Source organism: Artemia franciscana, chromosome 11 (genome assembly GCF_032884065.1).
Source record: "Artemia franciscana chromosome 11, ASM3288406v1, whole genome shotgun sequence".
In the NCBI taxonomy this organism is placed as follows: Eukaryota; Metazoa; Arthropoda; class Branchiopoda; order Anostraca; family Artemiidae; genus Artemia; species Artemia franciscana.
Genome location: NC_088873.1, coordinates 8,761,871 through 8,783,433, shown reverse-complemented (window position 1 = coordinate 8,783,433; position 21,563 = coordinate 8,761,871). Strand labels below are relative to the sequence as shown.

General features: G+C 34.6%; 2 protein-coding genes across 2 annotated transcripts in view; both read right to left on the bottom strand.

The window, feature by feature from the left end:
- Positions 1-4,839: 4,839 nt before the first annotated feature.
- The window catches only part of LOC136033344 (uncharacterized), a 36,517-nt gene continuing 19,793 nt past the window's right edge, over positions 4,840-21,563 (bottom strand). Inside the window, exons 4-6 of the mRNA XM_065714138.1 lie at positions 12,104-12,269; positions 9,195-9,348; positions 4,840-5,147 (exon numbers count right to left, since the gene is read on the bottom strand). Of these exons, the coding sequence (XP_065570210.1) occupies positions 4,840-5,147; positions 9,195-9,348; positions 12,104-12,269 (628 nt within the window). The remainder of the gene's footprint in view (positions 5,148-9,194; positions 9,349-12,103; positions 12,270-21,563) is intronic.
- Positions 18,607-20,544, bottom strand: LOC136033360 (uncharacterized). The gene has a single exon (XM_065714152.1). The coding sequence runs from the start codon at positions 20,518-20,520 to the stop codon at positions 18,736-18,738; it is 1,785 nt and encodes a 594-aa protein (XP_065570224.1). The 5' UTR covers positions 20,521-20,544; the 3' UTR covers positions 18,607-18,735.

Genomic DNA, 21,563 nt, shown 5'->3' with positions numbered 1-21,563 from the left:
CATATTTTGTTTTAATTTATACACTGGTCATTTGCACCCGCATTATTATTGTTCGATTCGATCAATCGATGTCATTCGATTTTATAGTAATATTATAATTTTATAATAACCGACTTAATTGCTAAATAACAGTCATGATTTAAATGTCAATCGATTAATGAAAAGTAGCAATGTAAAGGGGTTATTTACATCAATGCCAATAGACAAGTTTAATAAAGCAAATAAGGTGAATATCAGAAATCAGAAATTCAAGTATCTAGTTATAAACTATAGTTACTTTTATCTAATAACAAAGGGATCAGAAAGCAGTTTTTGTTTACATAATTTTTATATTAAGTAATTACATCTTACATTAATTAGATTCATCTTCTGGACGGTAAATGCAAGTTTGCTTCTTTCCATAGTCTTTTGGAAAAAGGGCCGAAGTTCAATTTGTTTCCGAAAATGATTTAAGCATACGGTTTGAAATAGTCCAAAGAGATTTAATGATTTGTGTTGCGAGAGCAACACTTTGGTTTTGTCCCGTTTTTTTTTTTTCCTATGCCGCCGATCTCAGCTTATTCTGGAAACTGGTAAGGGTCTAACCTGTGCGGTTTTTGCGGAATGTGTGGACCTCAGGCCGGATTGATGAATATGACATTACATTTTGGAAACCTCCGCAGAACTCTTGCCTGGGGCCGAAAAGGATGGTTTTTGCTTGTCCACGAGCCATAGCCTATGGTGTGCGAAGTGAAGTGGAGTTATATAGCCTATGTCAGAGAGGAGTATCTGAAGTTGTGCAGCCAAGCGTTCGAGTGGAAAGCACAAACCATGTTTCTGCTTTCGAGTGGAAAGCTCCGTTCTAGCAGGCAAGCAGGCAGGCATCACTTTCAAATTGAAGATGGACCAAAATCTATAAGTGTTAAATATATGCGGCAATTACCCAGCCCCACAGCCAATATATCTTCTTTGAGTGATAAATAGAAAAATTTACAGAAGCAAGAATGTGGCATTTTCCCACGGGTCCAAAAGTACTGCCATATATTGTTTCTACCCATTTCTGTTCGTGATTTCAGCTGAGTTTATTATTCGGTTTTTCGGACTTGGGATTGCGGTGGAGAAATGATATCAGATGTGCCTGATAAACTTTAAAAGTTCTCTCATTGCTAAAGGAATTGGAGCTTATCCTTTGCTCCTTTCTAAGTGGTGACGTTAGAAAGTTGGCCTATGGCAAAAAAAAACAACCAACTTTTGAACCAAGACAGATATAATTTTTTTTTCGACGGCAATCGATAGCTCTTGATGAGCTGATCAAAGTATATGACATCCAGTGGTAAGGTGGTACATGGTTTGTAATAAGCAGAAACATGGTTTGATGAAACGAAAGCTTGACTGTATAACTTCAGGCTTCACTTCACACACTATAGGCTCTGGCTCAGGGACAAGCAAAAGCCATCCTTTTTGGCCCCAGGCAAGATTTCTAGGAAGCTTTCCAAAATGCAGTCATATTCATCAATCCGGCCTAAGGTCAGCACTTTCCGTAAAAACTGCCGAGGTTAGACCCTTACCACTTTCTAGGAATAAGCTGAAATCGGGGTGCTAGGAAAAAAAAGAAAAAACACCACAAAACCAAAGTGTTGCCCTCGCAACACAATGAACAAATCAATCTTGAAACGAGTAAAAATTTAATTGAGCATTCAAGTCAAACTTAAAACGAACAAAAATTACTGCAAACAGGAGTTTGGCTACCGCACCTTTCCCCTTCCCTAACCGCTGAAGTCGAGAGCCTGTTGCATCATTTGCACTTTACTGAAAACGAATTGTATTTCACATATTTGTGTTGCGGGAGCAGTCCAAAAGTGCTGCCATTTATTCTTTCTACCATTTCTATTCGTGACTTCAGCCGAGTTTATCATTCGGTTATTCGCACTTGGGATTGCAGTAGAGAAATGGTGTCAGATGTGCCTCTTAAACTTTAAAAGTTCTCTCATTGCTAGAAATTAGAGTTTATCCTTTGCACCTTTCTAAGTGATGATGTTGGAAACTTGGCCTACGGCAAAAAAGTCAACTTTTGAACTAAGACAAACAGATTTTTTTCGACGGCAGTCGAGAGCTCTTGATGAGCTGATCAAAGTCTGTGTCATCCATTTTTTTGGCAGAAAAAATTTCTTCATGAGATGCAGAGCTTGAAAGTTTAAAGGGGTTGACAACTTCAGTAGTAAGGTACACACTGAAACCAAAAATAGGCCGATACCAATAGTAAGATACATAGGGGAGTTTTAAGCAACAGTCGGCTGTTAGCTCATAATCATCTTCTGCAATGAAGTGTTCGCAACTTTTGCTAGTTGGTGTACCTATTATTTTTTTCCGGTGTATTTGATGGTGAGACCAATTTGGTTCCAGTGGTAACACATGTAGGGGACTCGTTTATTTTAAGATCCTTACAGAATAACAACTTCAGCGTTTAATCGAAGCGAGGAAACAAAACCAAAGTGTTGCTCTCAAAACACTTTGCCCGGCAAGGCCGAACAAACGTTGCCGCAGCACCTCACGTTGCCCATTTTTGAGTGTGGCCAATTTGAGTGTGAATTACAATATAAATTTATTTCTACTGGTTTTAAGTTTAATGGAAAAAACTTCTTTTTCGGAAATTCTTTTTTTTGGTAATTTCTGTTCGTGTTTGTTTGCCAAAGTTTTGTTATTTGGTGAACATAAGTTTTTCATGTCTCCAGCGCAAGAATCGAAACATCCAATTCTAGTTTGTTAGTTCTAATTAGCGTTCTTTAACTCATTTCAATATCCCCTAGAAGTTACGACCAAATGCCATTAACCATTCCTAGGATATACACTTCTGACAACCGAGATGTAAATACTACCTTTTGATTGACCTCAACATCCCCTCAGTATTCCTGAAGTTTTACCTTATTGCCCTTAGCCTTTTCTGACACACTCAGGATCAAACATTCAACATTCCCTCCAATGATACATTATCCAATGATAAATTCTTTATGTAAACAATGGGCACATTGCATAACTTACAACCTTTTCTCTAGGGTTCAACAACATTTTTCCATAAAATAATTCGGTCATCGTTTTTTAACATGCATTTTTCTGTCATTACCAAGACTGTCATAGGACAACGTGTCATCGGATAAACTGCCATTGTTTTTCCTTGTCATCGGGTAAACTTTGATTGTTTTTCTTGTCATAAGATAAACTATCACTGTTTTTCTTTGTCACCGGACAAACTGCCATAGTTTTTATTTGCTATTGGACAAATAACCACTGATTTTTATCACAATCGAAAAAGTGGCACGGTTTTTATTTGTCATCGGACTAAGTGTCATTGTTTTATCTGTAATCGGACAAAATGTTACTGTTTTCTGCAATCGGACCAAATTTTACCAAACAGATAGTCATTATTGAGGTTTTAGCATACGTCTAAGCCTCTCCCTACACCCCCTTGCAAGTTGACAGACTTGCTTATAGGGCGTTTTCACAAATATTCCACTATGGCTCTAGTGCTGATGGTAAATTTCAATAGGGCTAAAGCTGTTCATGAGGACTTCATCTGCTGGTCTTTAGACTGACTTGAATTGCTTACAAGGCATTTTCACAAAACACGGGGGAAACACAGACCAAAGTCTGAAACATTTTTTTAACGATTATTTGATAAAATATGAATTTTATAAGAAAGTATCAAGAAATACAAAACGAAAAATCACATATGCTATCTTGCAGCCATTAAAGAATTCTATCAAGTTTGCTTAGGAAGCGAGTTTAATCTTCCATATCACGTAGTAGTCGTGTTGTGTGAACTTTCCAGCTTTTATCACCTTCAACACTCACGATAACGCAAATGGATTTAACGCATAGCATGAGCGATCTGGAGAATCGCCACGAGAGTAGACCACCTACTTCTCATTTTTTTCTATAGTATTAGTTCAATGGGTGGAATTTAAATATTTCGGCAATACGTGAGAACATACAATCACGAGTTCACACCAGTGTAATTTAAGATTACATCTCATCCCCCCTTATGTCCGGGAGGCATCTTGACCACAAACCACTGAAGACAGAAAAAAGAACATACACGAAAATACTTCTTAATTCTAAATTTGGCAAATTTTCAGACCTAATGCTGTGTCTAAAAGGAAAAATTATTCGGCGAAAATCAACGATACACCAGAAAAACTCTAGTTACTCGTTGGTTTTGAAGGAATCGGCCAAAATCTAAAATGTCAGATCACGTGAACAACATTACTGAATTGATCACCCTCATTAAAGAGTACAGACTGACCCCGAAGTTTCTTTCAATCCTTCTACTTTCCATCTTTGAGACCTTGAAGTTTGGCCTATGAATCCCCAGCCCAGTTGAAGACTAAACAATAGTTGTCTTTTTCTTTTAGCTCAAGAGAATTGTGCTTAAAAAGGTATTGCTGTTGTATTTTTCAATTTCTTAGGCCTTGGACTTTGCCCTTTTAATCCCCAAACGAAAACACCTTGTAAGTAATTCAAGTCAGTATAAAGACCAGCAGATAAAGTCCACAAGAACAGGTTTAGCCTCAGCTTCGGAATTTCGAATGTTTATGAAAACACTTTATAAGCTAGCCTATCACCCGAAAGGAGAGGGGAAAGTAAGGCGCATGGTGATTGCGCAGGCGCAAGGAGAGGGGAAAGTAAGGCGCTAAAACGTCACAGTCCTTTTATAAAAAAAGGAAGCAATTATTACAACTTAAAAAGGAAAATCAATTATGACGACTTAAAAAAAAGAAGCAATTATGACGACTTAAAAAAGGAGAGCAATTATGACGACTTAAAAAAATAAAGCAATTATGACGATTTAGAAATAGAAAGCAATTATGAGGACTTAAAAAGCAAAGCAATTATGATGAATTCGAAAAAGAAAATCACCTCCTTAACAAGTCTTAGTAGTCCTTCTGTATAAACCTTCCGTTCATTTTCAAGAGCGTCCTTCTTATCTTTAACAATCTTCAGTTCCTTCTTCAGAGTTTCCTTCCCTTGAAGGATATCAATGTCTTCCAACAGACCAACATCTGAGGTAGTTAAATTAACGATTATTTTCTCTTTGACATCAATGAGAAAGTGCAACTTCTCTAATTCATCCTTCAACTGATTAACAAGAGGCAAATCCCGAAGCCTTTCTTCTAAAAATAAATACAACGAGCAGTTCATTACTGAAAAATGAAAAGCGAGGCGGCCACAGCCCAGTGGCTTGATTGCAGAGACCAATTTTTGAATTGGAGGAAAGATCCCAAACAAGGAAAAAGAGGCTATTTTAAATGTTTCTTCGTGCCGAAACAATATATTAGCACAGACCGTTACCTGAATAGAAAAAATTCGTTAACGATAAATAGAAGTCTAGGATAATAATAATAATACTTCTTTTTATTTAGAAATAAACTACAGTGATTTGAACTAAGACAAATTCTAGAACTAAAAAAATGAAGATACTGTGTAAGAAAAAGGAAGGATTCTTTTTCCTTTTTTTGTACAATAAATAGCAGTTTGTAATCTCTATCTGCAAATTATTATCAATAACCCTTCTTTCGATTAAAAAAATAAAATTGTTCTTCCATTTCATCATTTAATCTGTCACAACGCACTTTTCTTTACAGCAAGAGTCACAGCAAAATAAATATAGCTCGTTTAGGCATATTTACATTCCAAAATCAGGTAAAATTTTTGCAAATAGGAGAAACGTTATCATCCCCCATCAAATGCCTATTCTTTAATCCTGATTTCAAAATTTTATAACCATTCTCTATAGCTAAAACCAAGGTTTTCCGGTAAAAACAGTGTTTTCACAATAAAAAGGGAGCTACCCCCCCCCCCGTTCAGCATCAATGTTGCAAGCCTAGATGAAATACATTTGTTAAAATGAACAGATGTATGAATTTAAATACATTCCATGAAGATTGAGAATTTAGGCCTAAAAAGTCAATTTTTAGGCTTTATGTTACCCTCCTCATCATCAAGACGATTCATTGATTCCCCCACAAATAGTTTGTGCATAGCTTTGCACTATTCTATGACCGTTAGTTTTACTGGAAACAATCTACAGTAACGGCTCATTTTTAAGAACTGCACATCTGTTTAGAGACAAATGCACAACCACGCGCCGGTATGGCCTCTGAAACTGAAAGGCTATATAATAGGTTAGCGATGATTTCAAGCCAAATAGTTATTTTAGAATTTTCATCCGACAATATATGAGAAATGTTTTGGCGATATTTGGCTTATTTCAGGCAGAAATTTTTGTTTTTCAGAACAGAATAGCAGAAATCAGTACTCTGCACGAGCGTTATCTTTTTCTTGCTACAAAAATGGCACTAGAAATTAAAATTTTAGCTCGAGTAAGGCCTGTCTCGGTAACCTAAGGCTACTAGTTCGATACGATACAGAAAGTAGATTTTTTAGACGATGAACTTTTATAAAAATTTGTTCTTAGGAGTATGGGTTACTATACGCAAAAGTCATCATTTATTAATAGTTCGTTACCACCAAATGTTTGATTTTAAACTTGAATGGAATTCGAAATGTTTTGATATGCATCAGCGATTGATTTGAACCCAAACTCTAATCTTCGTACGCATTTTTTTAAGAGGGATGTAGACATACCCACAGTGGATTACAGTCAAAAGTTTTAGGTGAATTTGGGCCCCCTCCACCTTTCAATTTAAAACTTAAGGTATACTCCACACCAACTACCCTGAAGGTTTCAAACTCATCCCTCAAGCAGTTCCCGAGGTATTTTAGTTTATCTCACTACTTTACCGTGAATAGACTCCAAGTCCCATAAGATTTTAGAGTGAAATGACTTTTAGAGGGATCGGAGAAAAAACATTTATAGCCTCACCCTATAATACGAATTTGAATTAACTTTTCTCTCTCTTTCCCCCGCAACTACCTGAAAGATTCAATTCTATTTTCCGAGCTGCTGAGGAGGTATTACAGATATGCTATTTTGATAACCTGAATTAAATATTCTATCTTTCGATTTACTTCTGCCTCCTCTCCCCTTAAAAGTCAGCATCCAATTGACCCCCCCCCCCTCACCCCAAAACTCTAGAAAGGGTTACAAGTAGGATTGACATATGACAAACAAAAAATAAATAAATTAAATAACCGTGAAGAAAGAGGGTAATGTAAGCAAGTGAATAGAAAAGAAGCGAAATGATATTTCGTCAGGGACTTCCGCCCAGCCGTCTTCAGTGCCCAAAAAAAAGAAGGAAAACTAGTTTTTTGAAGTAACCCTAACAGAGCGGAAGAAAGACTAAATCAAACAAACCAAAAAACCAAGCTAGATTAAATGAAAGACTATTCACCAGCAAGCTTGGACAAGAATTCTTGATACTTGTTAATTAGCCAGCACACACTCGAGTTCTTAATCTGAATGTAAGATATGAGAAAACTGGTTTCATAGCCACAAAGACAAGAACGGCCAGGGGTGTAGCTCCAGAATTTTTATTGGGGAGAGGGAGAGGTGTCCATATCCAGATGGTCAAGGGGCATGGGCTATATAATAATTCTTTTCTCCAATTTTTTTTGGGGGGGCAACTGCCCCCCCCCCCCCCAAAAAAAAAACAACAAAGACCTTGGTTACGGACTGCATTGGACTTATATAAACTGGGCTGTATATTTGCATACTAGAGGGTGGGGGTAAAGTATTTGGACAGCGTGAAATTATAAAACAATTCTTGCTTCATAATATGCAGAAAAATTGTAGCTAACACATTTTACATGCAGAACTGATATGCTTTACCTCCTCCCCTCCCCCCTAATGCACAAATAAATAGCCAATATTATGCTGTATTTAGTCCAAGAAACCAAAATCAGGAAACGATCAGTTCAAAAAAACTATGGTTCGGAACAGGCACAAGCCTGAATCAAAATCTGAGTCTTAAGCAGAGGAGCTAGATTTGACAGCAAATTCTGTTGAAGATGGTCGTAATGACTGTGAAAGTGCCTGCATGTTCTGCTATTATGTTTCAGGTGGTACTTATACAAACAATGAAAAATGAAGCGAATAAGTCATGTGACTGAACGCGGCTATTTAAATATGCAAGGCTATCAGGATATCATTTCTTTGGTTTAAATGTACAAAAAAATTGCTTATATGATTTTACTCCCAAATAAATGGTAAATCTTTTTTTTTTCTTATTTTTTTTTTTTTTTTTTTTTTTTTTTTTTTACGAAACGGATGTCTGAAATCAAGCCCTATCCAAGTGCTGATATATTACCCAAGGCATAAGATTACCAAAGGGATAAACTAGACTGTTACTTAAGTTGATGGTACTCTAGATGAAGGGATGACCTTTTTTAAGCCCAGGAAAATCAGAATCATCAAAAAATTTCATTAAAAGCTGTTAGTGATGCTTAAAAAGAAATGCTCAACAGGTCTTGTAGCTAAAGGGGAACTCTTAAACACCCATTTTATACCCTATATTTCCTAAGGAGTACCTTATTTTACCAATTTTACCTTATTTTACCAATTTTGCTTACCGAGTTTTTCTTTTGCGGTATTTTACAACAGTACTTAGATATGCATGTTGTTTTAGCAGTATATCTTGGAAACTCCGGGAAATCTAAAACTAGCGAATGGTCTTCTAGAGCTCTAAGCCGAATGGGCAACCAAGAAAAAACATACCCACCTTTTCTACTTTAACTACTAGTGAGCAATGGGTAACTTACGTAATTTAAGGTCACTACACCTGGGGCTAAAGGGTCATGTCAACCCCTGAGGTATACTTATCAGACATTTTGACTATTTTGAACAAAATGACTACATAAAACTTTGATCCGATGCCATGGGTGGTTGGAGAGGTGCCCAGGGGCAAACAAGTGCACACGAGGAGAGCTGGTTGCCCTCTAATTAATTTCATCCCTAAAAAGAGTAATAGAATTTAAATTCCAATCGAATGAGCCCATTCTAAAGTTTATTGACCGCACCTTCCACAAAAAGTGGTAATAAAAACAACTAACAAATAAAAATGATACATAGTAGGCACATGGCTCCTTACAAAGGTAACGTTAGTGTGTTGCCACGGATTTGTAACGCAAAAGCGCCGCCTCTTAGTTGTAAAAGCAAGTAATGAGCCATGAACAAAGCAAAATCCAATATTTTTAAAATCCTACATACAGTAAAATCCTATATTATTTAGCTCAGAGAAGAAAAATAGATGAAAACCTACCGCAAAAGCTATAGCTGATAATTTTCTTCAACCTTACTAGTAATTCATTAAAGAAGTTAGTACTTCTTTCTTCATGTAAATCAAAGTCGACAGGAAATTCTTGTATATCAACTGATAGGAAAGCTTCATCTTCAGAAATGACATGATTATCCTTCTAAAAAATAGATATAGGGGGATAAGTAAAGCTCTAACCCCATTCCACCCCTCCCCCACAAAATCTCAAAATTTTGCAAAATCCTTAATTTTCTAATTCATCTTCAAATTTTCCCGGCATATACCTAGAAATGTGTTTTTTAAGTGTCCGGAAACATAAATGAAAAAAAAGGAAATGAAAGGCATACCTAAAATGCAAGTGAAATAAGTTTTTCGACATGTGCCTAGCCAAATTCTTTTAATAAATCTAAAATATTTGTAATAGCGAGAATTATCTTCCTTACAGGTTTTACTTGAATAAAAACTCCTTAATACCACCTGATTTGCGCCTCCTTGTTTTTTAACATTTACTAGAAATAAATACAATAAAATACAAAACAAACTTGGAGAAATGTCAACCAACAAAATATAAAAAACATGCTAAAACATGACCTAAATAGTTTAAGCATACTTCTTTATCAGCACCAAAAGTAAATGATCTTAATCTTTCTAAGATTGAGAAGGGGGGGGGGGTATTTCAGGTAAGACCATTGAACTTAATCTTGAAGGTCTTTGTCAACGTCAGAGCCTCGTTTTCATGGAAAACAATCGATAGCGTTCAATACTCTTTCACTAATGATTCAATCAGTTCCTCCTACTCTTTGCCAATAACTATGACAATCCTTTTTCCTGCTTATTTTTTTTAATCCTCGTTCTTTTAGTCACTCAATATTGCCTATGGCAGCTTTCTTCACATCTAAAATGAACACTGAAATTTTCTTATTCTAGTTAAAAGAAAGCGGCAATTGTATAACTACGATAAGTGGTCAAAAGAGAACTAAATCCCCTCTCCCCAACTAGATCCCCAACATAAGTTCAACACCATCTAGGGAATTTTTTTTCCAATGAAGAATTACTGACATATACACAACTTTATTGTTTCAGAGGGCTTCATCGTTTTTCGAAAATACTGAAACATTATTTACAAATTCATAGTAATCAGCAACTTGACACATTCAGATTCTCTCAACTATAACTTTATTCTTTTATGTGTTTGACTACGGCAGTATTAAAAGTGTTATAGATATCGCACTTGAAATCATTCTAGTTGACAAATGGGAAACAGGATGCGTAGTGTACGAACAAAAAAAACGCGCAAAACGTAATAAATGAATGTGTTGGGGTGGCCGAAGCTTGAAGACGTTTCTGTTTAAGCGACACCTCTTTTCCTCTTTATAATAACCGAAGCCAATATATAAGTTGTTACTATGGAGAAGTTCCGCGAAATTTTTGTTACAGTTAACACAGAGAGTTAAGATCTGTAAAATTTTCTTGTTATCCCTGGAGGCATCATTAATTATAAATGCATTTAATCAAATAAACATTTAAACACAGAGTCGATTCAAAACCCAGATGGAAGTCTCTTTCCCTGAATTATCAACATCTGATACATGCAGGTTTTGAACATTTTTATGTAATTGTTACAAAGTTTTCCCAGGCTAGGGGAGAAAGGGTTTTAGGATACGAGCCCCTTATATCCTGTGTTAATGAAGTTCAAAAACTCACGGTTGCAGACACACTATCCACATGGATAGATGCAACCAGTGGCGTCCCACAAGGTAGTGTTCTCGACCCACTCTTGTTCGTCATGTACATAGAAATTTGCATAAATGCCGTTTCCCAAACCAACTTTGGCCTGTTTGCAGACAATACGAAGCTCCTGGGAGAAGCTAGTGCATTATAACAAATTCAAAGGGTTTTGGACGCCCTAACAGAGAAGCTCGAAGAATGGCAACTTTCGCTAAATGTAGCAAAATGCTCTGTCGTCCATCTTGGCCACCAAAATCCGAAGTGCTCATACAAAATGAAACCTGACAAAATCTACCTGCGAAAAGGACTTAGGTGTAATTCTGAGCTTGGACCTCAAACCAGAAAAGCATGTCGGCCTGGTTGTGTTTAGAGCATCAAATACTCTTTGATGCTACTCACTTACTCCCTACGATACCTTGACATTCACTCAAAGATCTCAGAATACACAAGCTATGTTAGGCCACAGCTTGAATACACCACTGTCATCTGGTCGCCATATCTCAAAAACGATAGACAGGATAGAACGAGTCCAGAAACGATTTGTAAAAGGACTTCAAGGATTCAGAAACCTTCCGTATGACGAAGCTATATGAAGGCTCACTCTCCATAAACTTGAGACAAGAAGAACGATCTTAGACTTAAAACCCTTTTAAGATAGTTCACGAGAATTTCGGGAACGTAAAAGACAAACTTGTTCAAATAACTCCCCAAAGGAACACAAGATCGCACAGTCTGCAATTGGAGCAGGTGAAGATGAAGCTTGCAAGATCTAATTCTTGCCATCATTCGTTCATAACCCGGGTCATCGGGATCTGGAACAAACTGCCATTCCCAGTCGAAAAGATGAAACCACTGGAAGCCTTCTCCAATAGCCTAAACATAAGCATACCATATCTCGAGACTGTCGACGTAGGACGACTTTAAATGACAATCGTGCCGCAGTCGATGCGCTCTTTGCCCTGCCATAACATTTTTCTTTCAATAGGTTGTCAGTTATGTGGAAATTTTGTATTGATAGACGTGAGGAATAAAAATTATTATATTATTAAATGAAATTCTCAGTAAGCCATAGAACAATTTTTTAAAGGACTACCATGCAAGGAATTCGAAAATCAATGAAAACTCCTGATTTAGCAAATCTTTTCTACTTTAGTCCCATTAAGAATAGAACTGAGTATTCAATATACCTGTCCAAGTTCACACTTGAAACGATCTTGACCAAACTTGACCAATTCAAACAACGTTCTTCCCAGATTTATTAATACTGTAGTAAGCCTTTCTGTGTGTTGGGAGATACTCTGCAGTTTCTTGTTTAAACTTTGAACTGAAAGCATCCATTTTTCTTCTTGAAGCCTGTAAAAGAGTCTATATAGTATAAATATAGAGTATATATATATATATATATATATATATATATATATATATATATATATATATATATATATATATATATATATATATATATATATATATATATATATATATATATATATATATATATATATATATACTAGCTGTTGGGGTGGCGCTTCGCGCCACCCCAACACCTAGTTGGTGGGGGCGCTTCGCGCCCCCCCCCCAAGCCCCCCCGCGCGCGTAAGTCGTTACGCGCCATAATAGTTACGCGCCATTGTAGTTGTGTCCCTATGTCCCACCTGTGAATATAGATAGATATATATATATATATATATATATATATATATATATATATATATATATATATATATATATATATATATATATATATATATATATAGTTTTAACTACGTAAAACTTGCGAATATACAACATTCTTTGCTGTCCCATTGTCTTTGTATATAAATAGAATGTCAGGTTTACCGACTCTTGAATATGCAACATATAATGGTCCATGGGAAAACAATCTGTATTCAGATCTATACCTCATGATTCTAATGATTGCCCTTGAGCTTTGTTGATGGTGATTGCTAATCGACCATTCCCTGTCCCGGTGTCCCGGTTGTCATTTACATCCCCCTGTTTCCCCCGGTGTCCCCGTTGTAGTTGTGTCCCTGTGTCCCGGTCGTCATTTATATTCCCTGTGTCCCGGTCGTCATTTGTATCCCGGTGTCCCGGTCTGTATATACATTCGTTTTTTAGTTTTGTTTTTCTCCTTTATTTTTTTCCTTTTTTTTTCTTTTTTAGCTTATTTAGATTTTTAGATTTTTTAGTTTTTTTATTAGTTTTTAGTTTTTTTTTCTTTTTAGTTTTTTTGTCCCGGTCGTCATTTATATCCCCCTGTTTCCCCCGGTGTCCCCGTTGTAGTTGTGTCCCTGTGTCCCGGTCGTCATTTATATTCCCTGTGTCCCGGTCGTCATTTGTATCCCGGTGTACCGGTCTGTATATACATTCGTTTTTTAGTTTTGTTTTTCTCCTTTATTTTTTTCCTTTTTTTTTCTTTTTTAGTTTATTTAGATTTTTTAGTTTTTTTATTAGTTTTTAGTTTTTTTTTCTTTTTAGTTTTTTTGTAGTTTTTACCTTCTTTTTAGTTTTGTTAATTTTTTTTTTACTTATGTCCTGGTCGTCATTTATACTCCCTGTGTCCCGGTGCTTTGTTGATTGCTAATCGAACATTCCTTTTGTCCTGGTCGCTTTCTCTTTGAGTGTCGTCATTTATTTTTTTCTTTTTTAGTTCTTTTAGTTTTTACCTTTTTTAGTTTTTTTTAGTTTTTTAGATGAAATTTTTTTTTAGTTTTTTCCTTTTTTTCTTTTTAGTTTTTTATTGGTTTTTACCTTTATGTTAGCTTATTTTTCAGTTTTTTCCTTTTTTTTAGTTTTTTTTTATTTTTTATTTTTTTTAGTTTTTTACCTTTTTTTAGTTTTTTTAGTTTTTTTAGTTTTTTAGCTTTTTTACTTTTTTTATTAGTTTTTAGTTTTTTTGTAGTTTTTGCCTTTTTTTAGTTTTTTCAGTTTTTTTTTTAGTTTTTTATTGGTTTTTACCTTTATTTTAGCTTATTTTTCAGTTTTTTCCTTTTTTTTAGTTTTTTTTAGTTTTTAGTTTTTTTAGTTTTTTACCTTTTTTTAGTTTTTTTAGTTTTTTTAGTTTTTTATTTTTTTATTTTTTTTATTAGTTTTTAGTTTTTTTTGTAGTTTTTGCCTTTTTTTTAGTTTTTTTAGTTTTTTAGCTTTTTTATTAGTTTTTAGTTTTTTTTGTAGTTTTTGCCTTTTTTTAGTTTTTTCAGTTTTGACGTCACCTGATCCAGTTTTTCAGGTGACGTCACCTGATCCACGATCCACAGATCCAGAGACAACTTATTTTTATATATATAGATAGTTTTTTTTTTTACTTATGTCCTGGTCGTCATTTATACTCCCTGTGTCCCGGTGCTTTGTTGATTGCTAATCGAACATTCCTTTTGTCCTGGTCGCTTTCTCTTTGAGTTTCGTCATTTATTTTTTTCTTTTTTAGTTCTTTTAGTTTTTACCTTTTTTAGTTTTTTAGATGAAAATTTTTTTTAGTTTTTTCCTTTTTTTCTTTTTAGTTTTTTATTGGTTTTTACCTTTATTTTAGCTTATTTTTCAGTTTTTTCCTTTTTTTTAGTTTTTTTTTTATTTTTTTTTTTTTTTAGTTTTTTACCTTTTTTTAGTTTTTTTTAGTTTTTTTAGTTTTTTAGCTTTTTTACTTTTTTTATTAGTTTTTAGTTTTTTTTTGTAGTTTTTGCCTTTTTTTAGTTTTTTCAGTTTTTTTTTTAGTTTTTTATTGGTTTTTACCTTTATTTTAGCTTATTTTTCAGTTTTTTCCTTTTTTTTTAGTTTTTTTTAGTTTTTAGTTTTTTTTAGTTTTTTACCTTTTTTTAGTTTTTTTAGTTTTTTTAGTTTTTTAGCTTTTTTAATTTTTTTTATTAGTTTTTAGTTTTTTTTTGTAGTTTTTGCCTTTTTTTAGTTTTTTTAGTTTTTTAGCTTTTTTATTAGTTTTTAGTTTTTTTTGTAGTTTTTGCCTTTTTTTAGTTTTTTTAGTTTTTTAGCTTTTTTATTTTTTTTATTAGTTTTTAGTTTTATTTGTAGTTTTTGCCTTTTTTTAGTTTTTTCAGTTTTGACGTCACCTGATCCAGTTTTTTCAGGTGACGTCACCTGATCCATCCATCCACAGACAGACAGACAACTTATTTTTATATATATAGATATATATACATATATATGTATCAAATTTTTCCCAGCGAAACTTCTCAAGAAGAAGAAAATAATAGCGAATAATTTTATTTTCCTTTTTGCGTTTTATTTCAACAATTTCTGGTAAATATTTTTGCATTGTAAAGTATCCCTCTACCCCTTTCCTAAATAGTATTATACGTTGCACAACACTTGTTTATATCAGAGTTAGTGGCGTTAATTTTGTCAAAACCCTAGGAGAGAGGGTAAATTTGCAGCGAATTTTCCCAATTTTAGTCATAGAGAGCGCAACTAGAAATGCAGTTTCTCCACCCCCCAAAAAAACAGAAAACTAAGAAGCTTTCTCATATACCATGATTTCAACTCTCTTCCTATAAACTCCATCATTCCAGCCTGAATAAATAAACAATATCACCTGTTTTCACATCTGCCTTCAAGTTCTTTTAAGTCACATAAACGCTATTGGTTACAACTAGGTCGTTATATCTAAAAAGTTACAGACGTCCATTGCCGTTAAAATTTTCATGTTCTCATACTCATATTTGGACACCATCTTTCTCTATTTGTACCAAGCAGTCATATAGTCTCTTAAAACACAAAAACAAATAAAATAACTTTATTTCTCTCCCAAATATTCTGTCTATTTGTTTGTACAACTGTGTGTAAAATCCCTTCGACTAACTATGTCTACGTCTGTCCGTCCTACAGGGGTATAAATAGCTAGGACCGATGCCTTTCATAAATTAACAATAATCGAGATAATGGTTACCATTCCTGAGTCAGCTGCAAATTGAAATTTTTTCTTGCGAGCCATTCTTTAACGCTTTTTATATTTTTCGGTAATTATTGGTATTTTTGGCAATAAATTGAATCCTATTATAATCATTATTCTAATATAAACAAGACTTATTAGCTTTACCAGAAGCAAAACTCACCCGAATACCACTCCAACCGAGCGAAAGCTATCATCTCACGAGTAAAATATAGATGACATGCAACAGCAACCTTCCCGGTTAAATGTATAGTCTGATATTATCTGCTTGTTAGAAAGCACTTGATGATTTTCGCAGCCAGGCATGTATGCATGCTTTCAGGTGCATAGCTCCCCCCCCAATTTTCAAATTTTCTCTTTAGTTTTTGGGTCCAATTAGTTGAATCTGTCCAAACCACACCAAATGGGTGCAGGAAAACAAAATGAACTTTCAATCATTATAGATGCTAAAACGCTTTCTAGTTTGAATTCACGGATTGTATTTTGACTGGTCTACTATTGCTGAGAGCAGTGAAGGCCCTAATCATAAAACGGGTCTTTGGTATCAACAGCTAAAAATTCTTTTTGAGGAGTCTTGTAGGGCAAGTTAACGTCATTAAATCGTAAAGATGCTCCTAGAAAATCACGGATAAATATGAATTTAGTCCTTTGCATTCGTCATCGAATTTTTTTTTTTATTTAAGCGTATGCATATTGAAAAAAGTGAAGAATCTATTACAGTTCATAAAAATTATAGAAATGTTTTGAATTGTTTTTAACAGCTATGAAGAGAAAATTATTACCATTCTAAGTTTAAGGGAATTGAAGGATCCCTAAGAAGACATGGCAAATTATTAAAAGCATAGTTGGTGGCACCCAAGACCGCAAGTCTCGTCTTGGTACTTGCGTGCAAATATCATCTCGATATTTTGGCTGAGCTTTTGGTAAAAATTTCCGAGGTGTTTGGTGAATATTTTTCCAACATTGGGTCAAACCTATCATCAAATATACAGCTACAAGAGGATATAAATTTTAGGAGGTTTTCACCAGGCGGTACTTAGCAAGAGCACAACACCGAAGATATTTCACTTTATTTAAGGCCAACGAACTGTACTGAGGTGGATAATATTGTTCGTAGTATGAAGTTAAGTTCACTTGGAGGCGATAAATTTAATCTGATAATAAATCAGAATGGTAACCAGGAAAGGTAATAAAATAGATTGTAACAACAATTTTGGAAAATTTTGTGGGATTGATTAGCTCTTACTTTAAAGTTGGGATATTCCCTGATTGTTTTAAGACAGCAGATGTGATTCCATTATTTAAAAGAGGCGAGAGGACTAGTGTGTCAATTTATAGACCCATTTCAGTTTGGCCCCTATTAAGTCGTATAACTGAAAAGTTAATTAGTAATAGACTTTAGCACATCTTGAGAAATTTAATATATTACACCCTAATCAGTTTGGTTTTTAGGGAAGAAATGAATGCAGAACAGGCAATAACATATTTAACTGGCTGTATAAATCAAGCTCTTGATAAAAGTTACCGATTTGCAGCATTTTTTTTAAGCAAGTGGTAGTAGGGTATATGATGTTGTAGTTGTGTTTTGTTTTAAAACTCCTCCTAAGGTTTGTGCTAAGTTGTTTTTTTTTGTTTGCTGTTGTTGCTGCTTTCATTTTTTTGATTTGTTTGGTTATCCCTCCTCCATATCATGCTGTGGCATTTGGAGGGGATTTGTGTATGTTAAGTTTTTTTTTTGTCAATAATTGGTACTAAATAAAAAAAAATTATATAATATCTTATATATTTCTGTTTAATATGCCATTATCTGGAAATACTTTGAAATATGTGAGGAACAGTTTTATTATTCCAACCTCATTCGTTCTAATACTCTTTTTTATATTTTCTTCTTACTTTTTATACTCTATACTTTCTTCTAATATTCTTTTTTATACTCTGTTTGGTGCCTCCATTCCTCTTCTCTTAATTTCGATGGGCTATCACAGTAGTATGGTGTCATCCCAACTGTTTTGTTATGAAAAATACAGCTAATAGCTAAGATACACTGTTTATTAATATCATTATCGGCTGACGATTACGAATGAACAAGGAACTCATTGCGGCATCCAAGTCATACTGTAAAATTTCATGGGCAAAAAAAAAGCAAAAATCCTCCAAAGCCATTGCTCTCGCACAGGGTGTCAAATCGTTGCTCCCGCTACAAGAACTTTAGACTTGTTTTTCAAGATAGGACAACTCTAAAGCTTCTGATTTTACATCATAAAAATCGATTAAATATCTTATGATTTTCATTTCCTGGTAGTCTGACCCTTTTAAAAGTACACACATACCAATATTTTGGTTACATTTTACACTGATCATATCACCGTCGACTCTTAAGGAAACTAGAACTTTCAATTTCAAATCGGATGAGCCCTCTTCTAAGCTTCGACGGCCAACCCTTGTATACAAAGTTACCGAGGGAAAAATACACTGAGGCTGCATCATATAGAAGCCATCAAATGGGGGCGCTTTCTTTTTGTCTTTTTTTTGCTGCTAACCTCAATTACTTTTTCATAAATATACGCACTTCATATTTAATGAACTTAATAAGAGTGAAAATTTACACAAAAAAGCAAGATTTGAAGATGAAACATAAATATTAAAAGTTAGCAATAGCAATAATATATTTTAAGTAGCAATAATACATTCCAACTCAAATGATAATAACCTGAAGAGCCAAAGCCTCAAATTCAGACTAAAAATTAAGCACAAGCCTGCAAGTCATTTATCACAAAATTTCCCCCAAACGAAACATTTTCTGTTGAAGAAAAAATACACTCAGAAAAGATACTTAAGCTACACCTTGTTTATATGTCAGTATCAAAGTAGGAAATGCAAGTTTTTATTTTTCAAAATTAATTAATCATTGGATTTTTGTTAAAATTTTAAGATAGCAGAAAGTGGTGGCCCCTGAGGCCCATACGGAAGGGGATCAAATAGAACTATACCTGTGGCAAATGTGGGGATCAACAACCTTAACGTTATAGTATCAACCCAATCAGTAAAATGGTTGTCTATTGCATAAGAGAGAGAGTCTCTAAAGAAGTCACCAGTTATGATGACTCCTTGCTTTTGGGCTGCAAGCTGGATAATAAATCTGTCATCGTCCAAAACAACTTGATTGAAGCCTTCCTGGTTGATGTGGGGTGTAAAAACAACAGCTTTAGCTTTAAATATTTCTCCCATTTTGGGATCTTTACTCAAACGATTAAATAAAGTATTAGTGAAAACTACACTGACTTTATGACCCCGCTCAATAAAATAATTGTAAACTAACTGAACCCCTTCCAAGTCAAGCCTTTCCCTATTTTCTCGCCTTGAGTATCGGTAAGCAACATTTGCACCATCTATTACAACTTCACGCAAGTTACGACTGTATGGAATGGGATACCCTGTTTGAATTTCTGCAACGTGTCTCATTTTTGACATCAGAGTTCCTTTGCTTTTCTTATTCGAGTTTACTGTTCCAATTTTGTTTTTATTCTTAATATTAGTGAAAGTGAGATTCCTTGAAACCCCTTTATTGAAAGTAGGGAAACCACATGTCTCCAACTTCTTCAAGGTTTTGTTTTGATTTCCTGAAGGAGTCGTAATTTTATCCAACAACAAAAATTGGTTTCCTAAATAAGGATTAAACTTGTCGGCATTTTCACTGACAGATTTTATCCAGGTTCCAACCTTGTCAGTTTCAAAGTCATAATATATGTAATTACTCTCAAATAGACTAGAATTCAACATACTTGTCTTTAAAATATTACACTTGGGGAGAGTATCTTCAGTAAAATTCGACTGCAAAATAGGTTTTGGCACCGAAAATTGGCTCTCTGGATTATTAATAAACATGTCTGTTTTTCCCCAGATAACATTTGCCTGAGAATTAGTAGGATTATTTTCACAGTAGTCAATAGTTATTTTTCTCAAATTTAAGCTACTTTCTTGATAATTATCAAATTTTCTGGTCTTTTTATCTACGACTATACAAGGCACTGGGGGTCTAGACACTAAAAACTGGTTTTCCAGATCATATACAGATATTTTATTGCTGTCAAAGTCTGCCCCAGATTGTGTTAAGTCACTTTCTGAATCACGAACAGTTAATCCCTCGGAAACTAAGCTACCTGTTTTAAGAGTGTTAAGTTTTGGAATCTTAAAGTTCCGCAAATTTTCATCGGATATTGCACAACGCTTCATTCCACATTTCACTTCTTCTAATCTTGACAACGCTGCTTGTTTGCTTCGGTCAAAAAGAGAAGAATCATGCTTTGGGGCCATGCCATCGCGTTGTATCAGGAGCTTTGCATCAGATTTATTCCTTATTTCTCGCGAAAGACCCCGTCGAGCTCCATTTACCCAACTTAAATTAGGATAGAATAATGGAATCCGAGTTTGAATCTTCGTCTTGAATTTAGTTTGTCTCCCTGTTTTCCCTAAAATTCCTTTGAACTTCCTAATTTGATGCCTTTTTATAGCTTCACTTTCACGTAAAGTACAAACGTTAAGAAAATTCTTTTCCAGTTTATTTGGATTATCTGAAACTGGTTGTTGTGATCCGAGCAGGACCATTGGCTGTTGTTGATCAGGCGTAGATTTATCAATTTTTCTGCTCTTTTCCAGCAGAGCTTTATTTTCATCATCGGAAGAAAACGTTATATCATTAGGCATTAAATGCTGGCTTGCTCGATCAGGAGTAGAATTGCTCACTTTTTCTATGACTGATTTTATCCCAGAAGATTCGAGCTCAAAAACGTCGACTGATGGAGAAGTGGAATTACCTTTCTTTGAATCTTCCCAGTTTGATAAGTACTTGTAGATGTTTTCGTATGAAGTCATTATAAAATAGATATGTTATGCTTTGATCAGCTATGGCGACAATTATGATATCAAAACACATAATAAAATATTCGAAACTCAAGGTTTTCTTTTAAATATTAGAGAATCCTGGCAGTTTTTTTTGCTGGAAATGTTTGCAAATTACCTATAAATACTTTTGCATCCTGCAAAATTGCATGTATTTGCATTCATTCATTTTTATTGTATTTTGGTTACTAAATGTGTTGGCATTTAACAATGATGCCATTCATTTTAAGTAAAAAATACGTCATAAACAGTCAGGTTAGGTATAAGAATTATTTTCCTCTAAGAACACACAACCTAAACTACTCACACACAAAAAAACTCAAAACATATGGAGTCTCCCCCCTCCAAATTATGGAGGGGTCAAATTCTTCGCACCCTTCGTCCGAAAAACAAATTTAAACGTTTTACGATGACGTCATTTGTGAATGGAAACGAAATACCAGTTTTTAAGCATCATCATGGAACTGTTTAAGGCTATTAAAAGCGTGATTAACTTGTCGAGATTCGTTAAAACTTCATTTTGAAGGTACGTTCATCCACATTTCGTCGCTGTCTGAACTAAAAGTTGTATCTGACATTTCCACATTTTGGTATAATATCCAAAAACTGTTTGCTAAGCTCTTTTCAAAGAGTGGCTCAATGGGATAGGTTAGACCAGGAGGACGTAAGTCTGATTGAACATAAATTGTTTTGCGGACACTATCTCTGTGGACGCTTAGTGAAGCTCTTCGGCAATTATTTGGAAATCGTAAAGATGTCAGACACGACCGTTAGGGGTGATAATGATGGTTTCTGTTACAGTGTAGAGGGTCTTTCAGTTAGTCCCGAAGCCAAAAACGGCAGACACA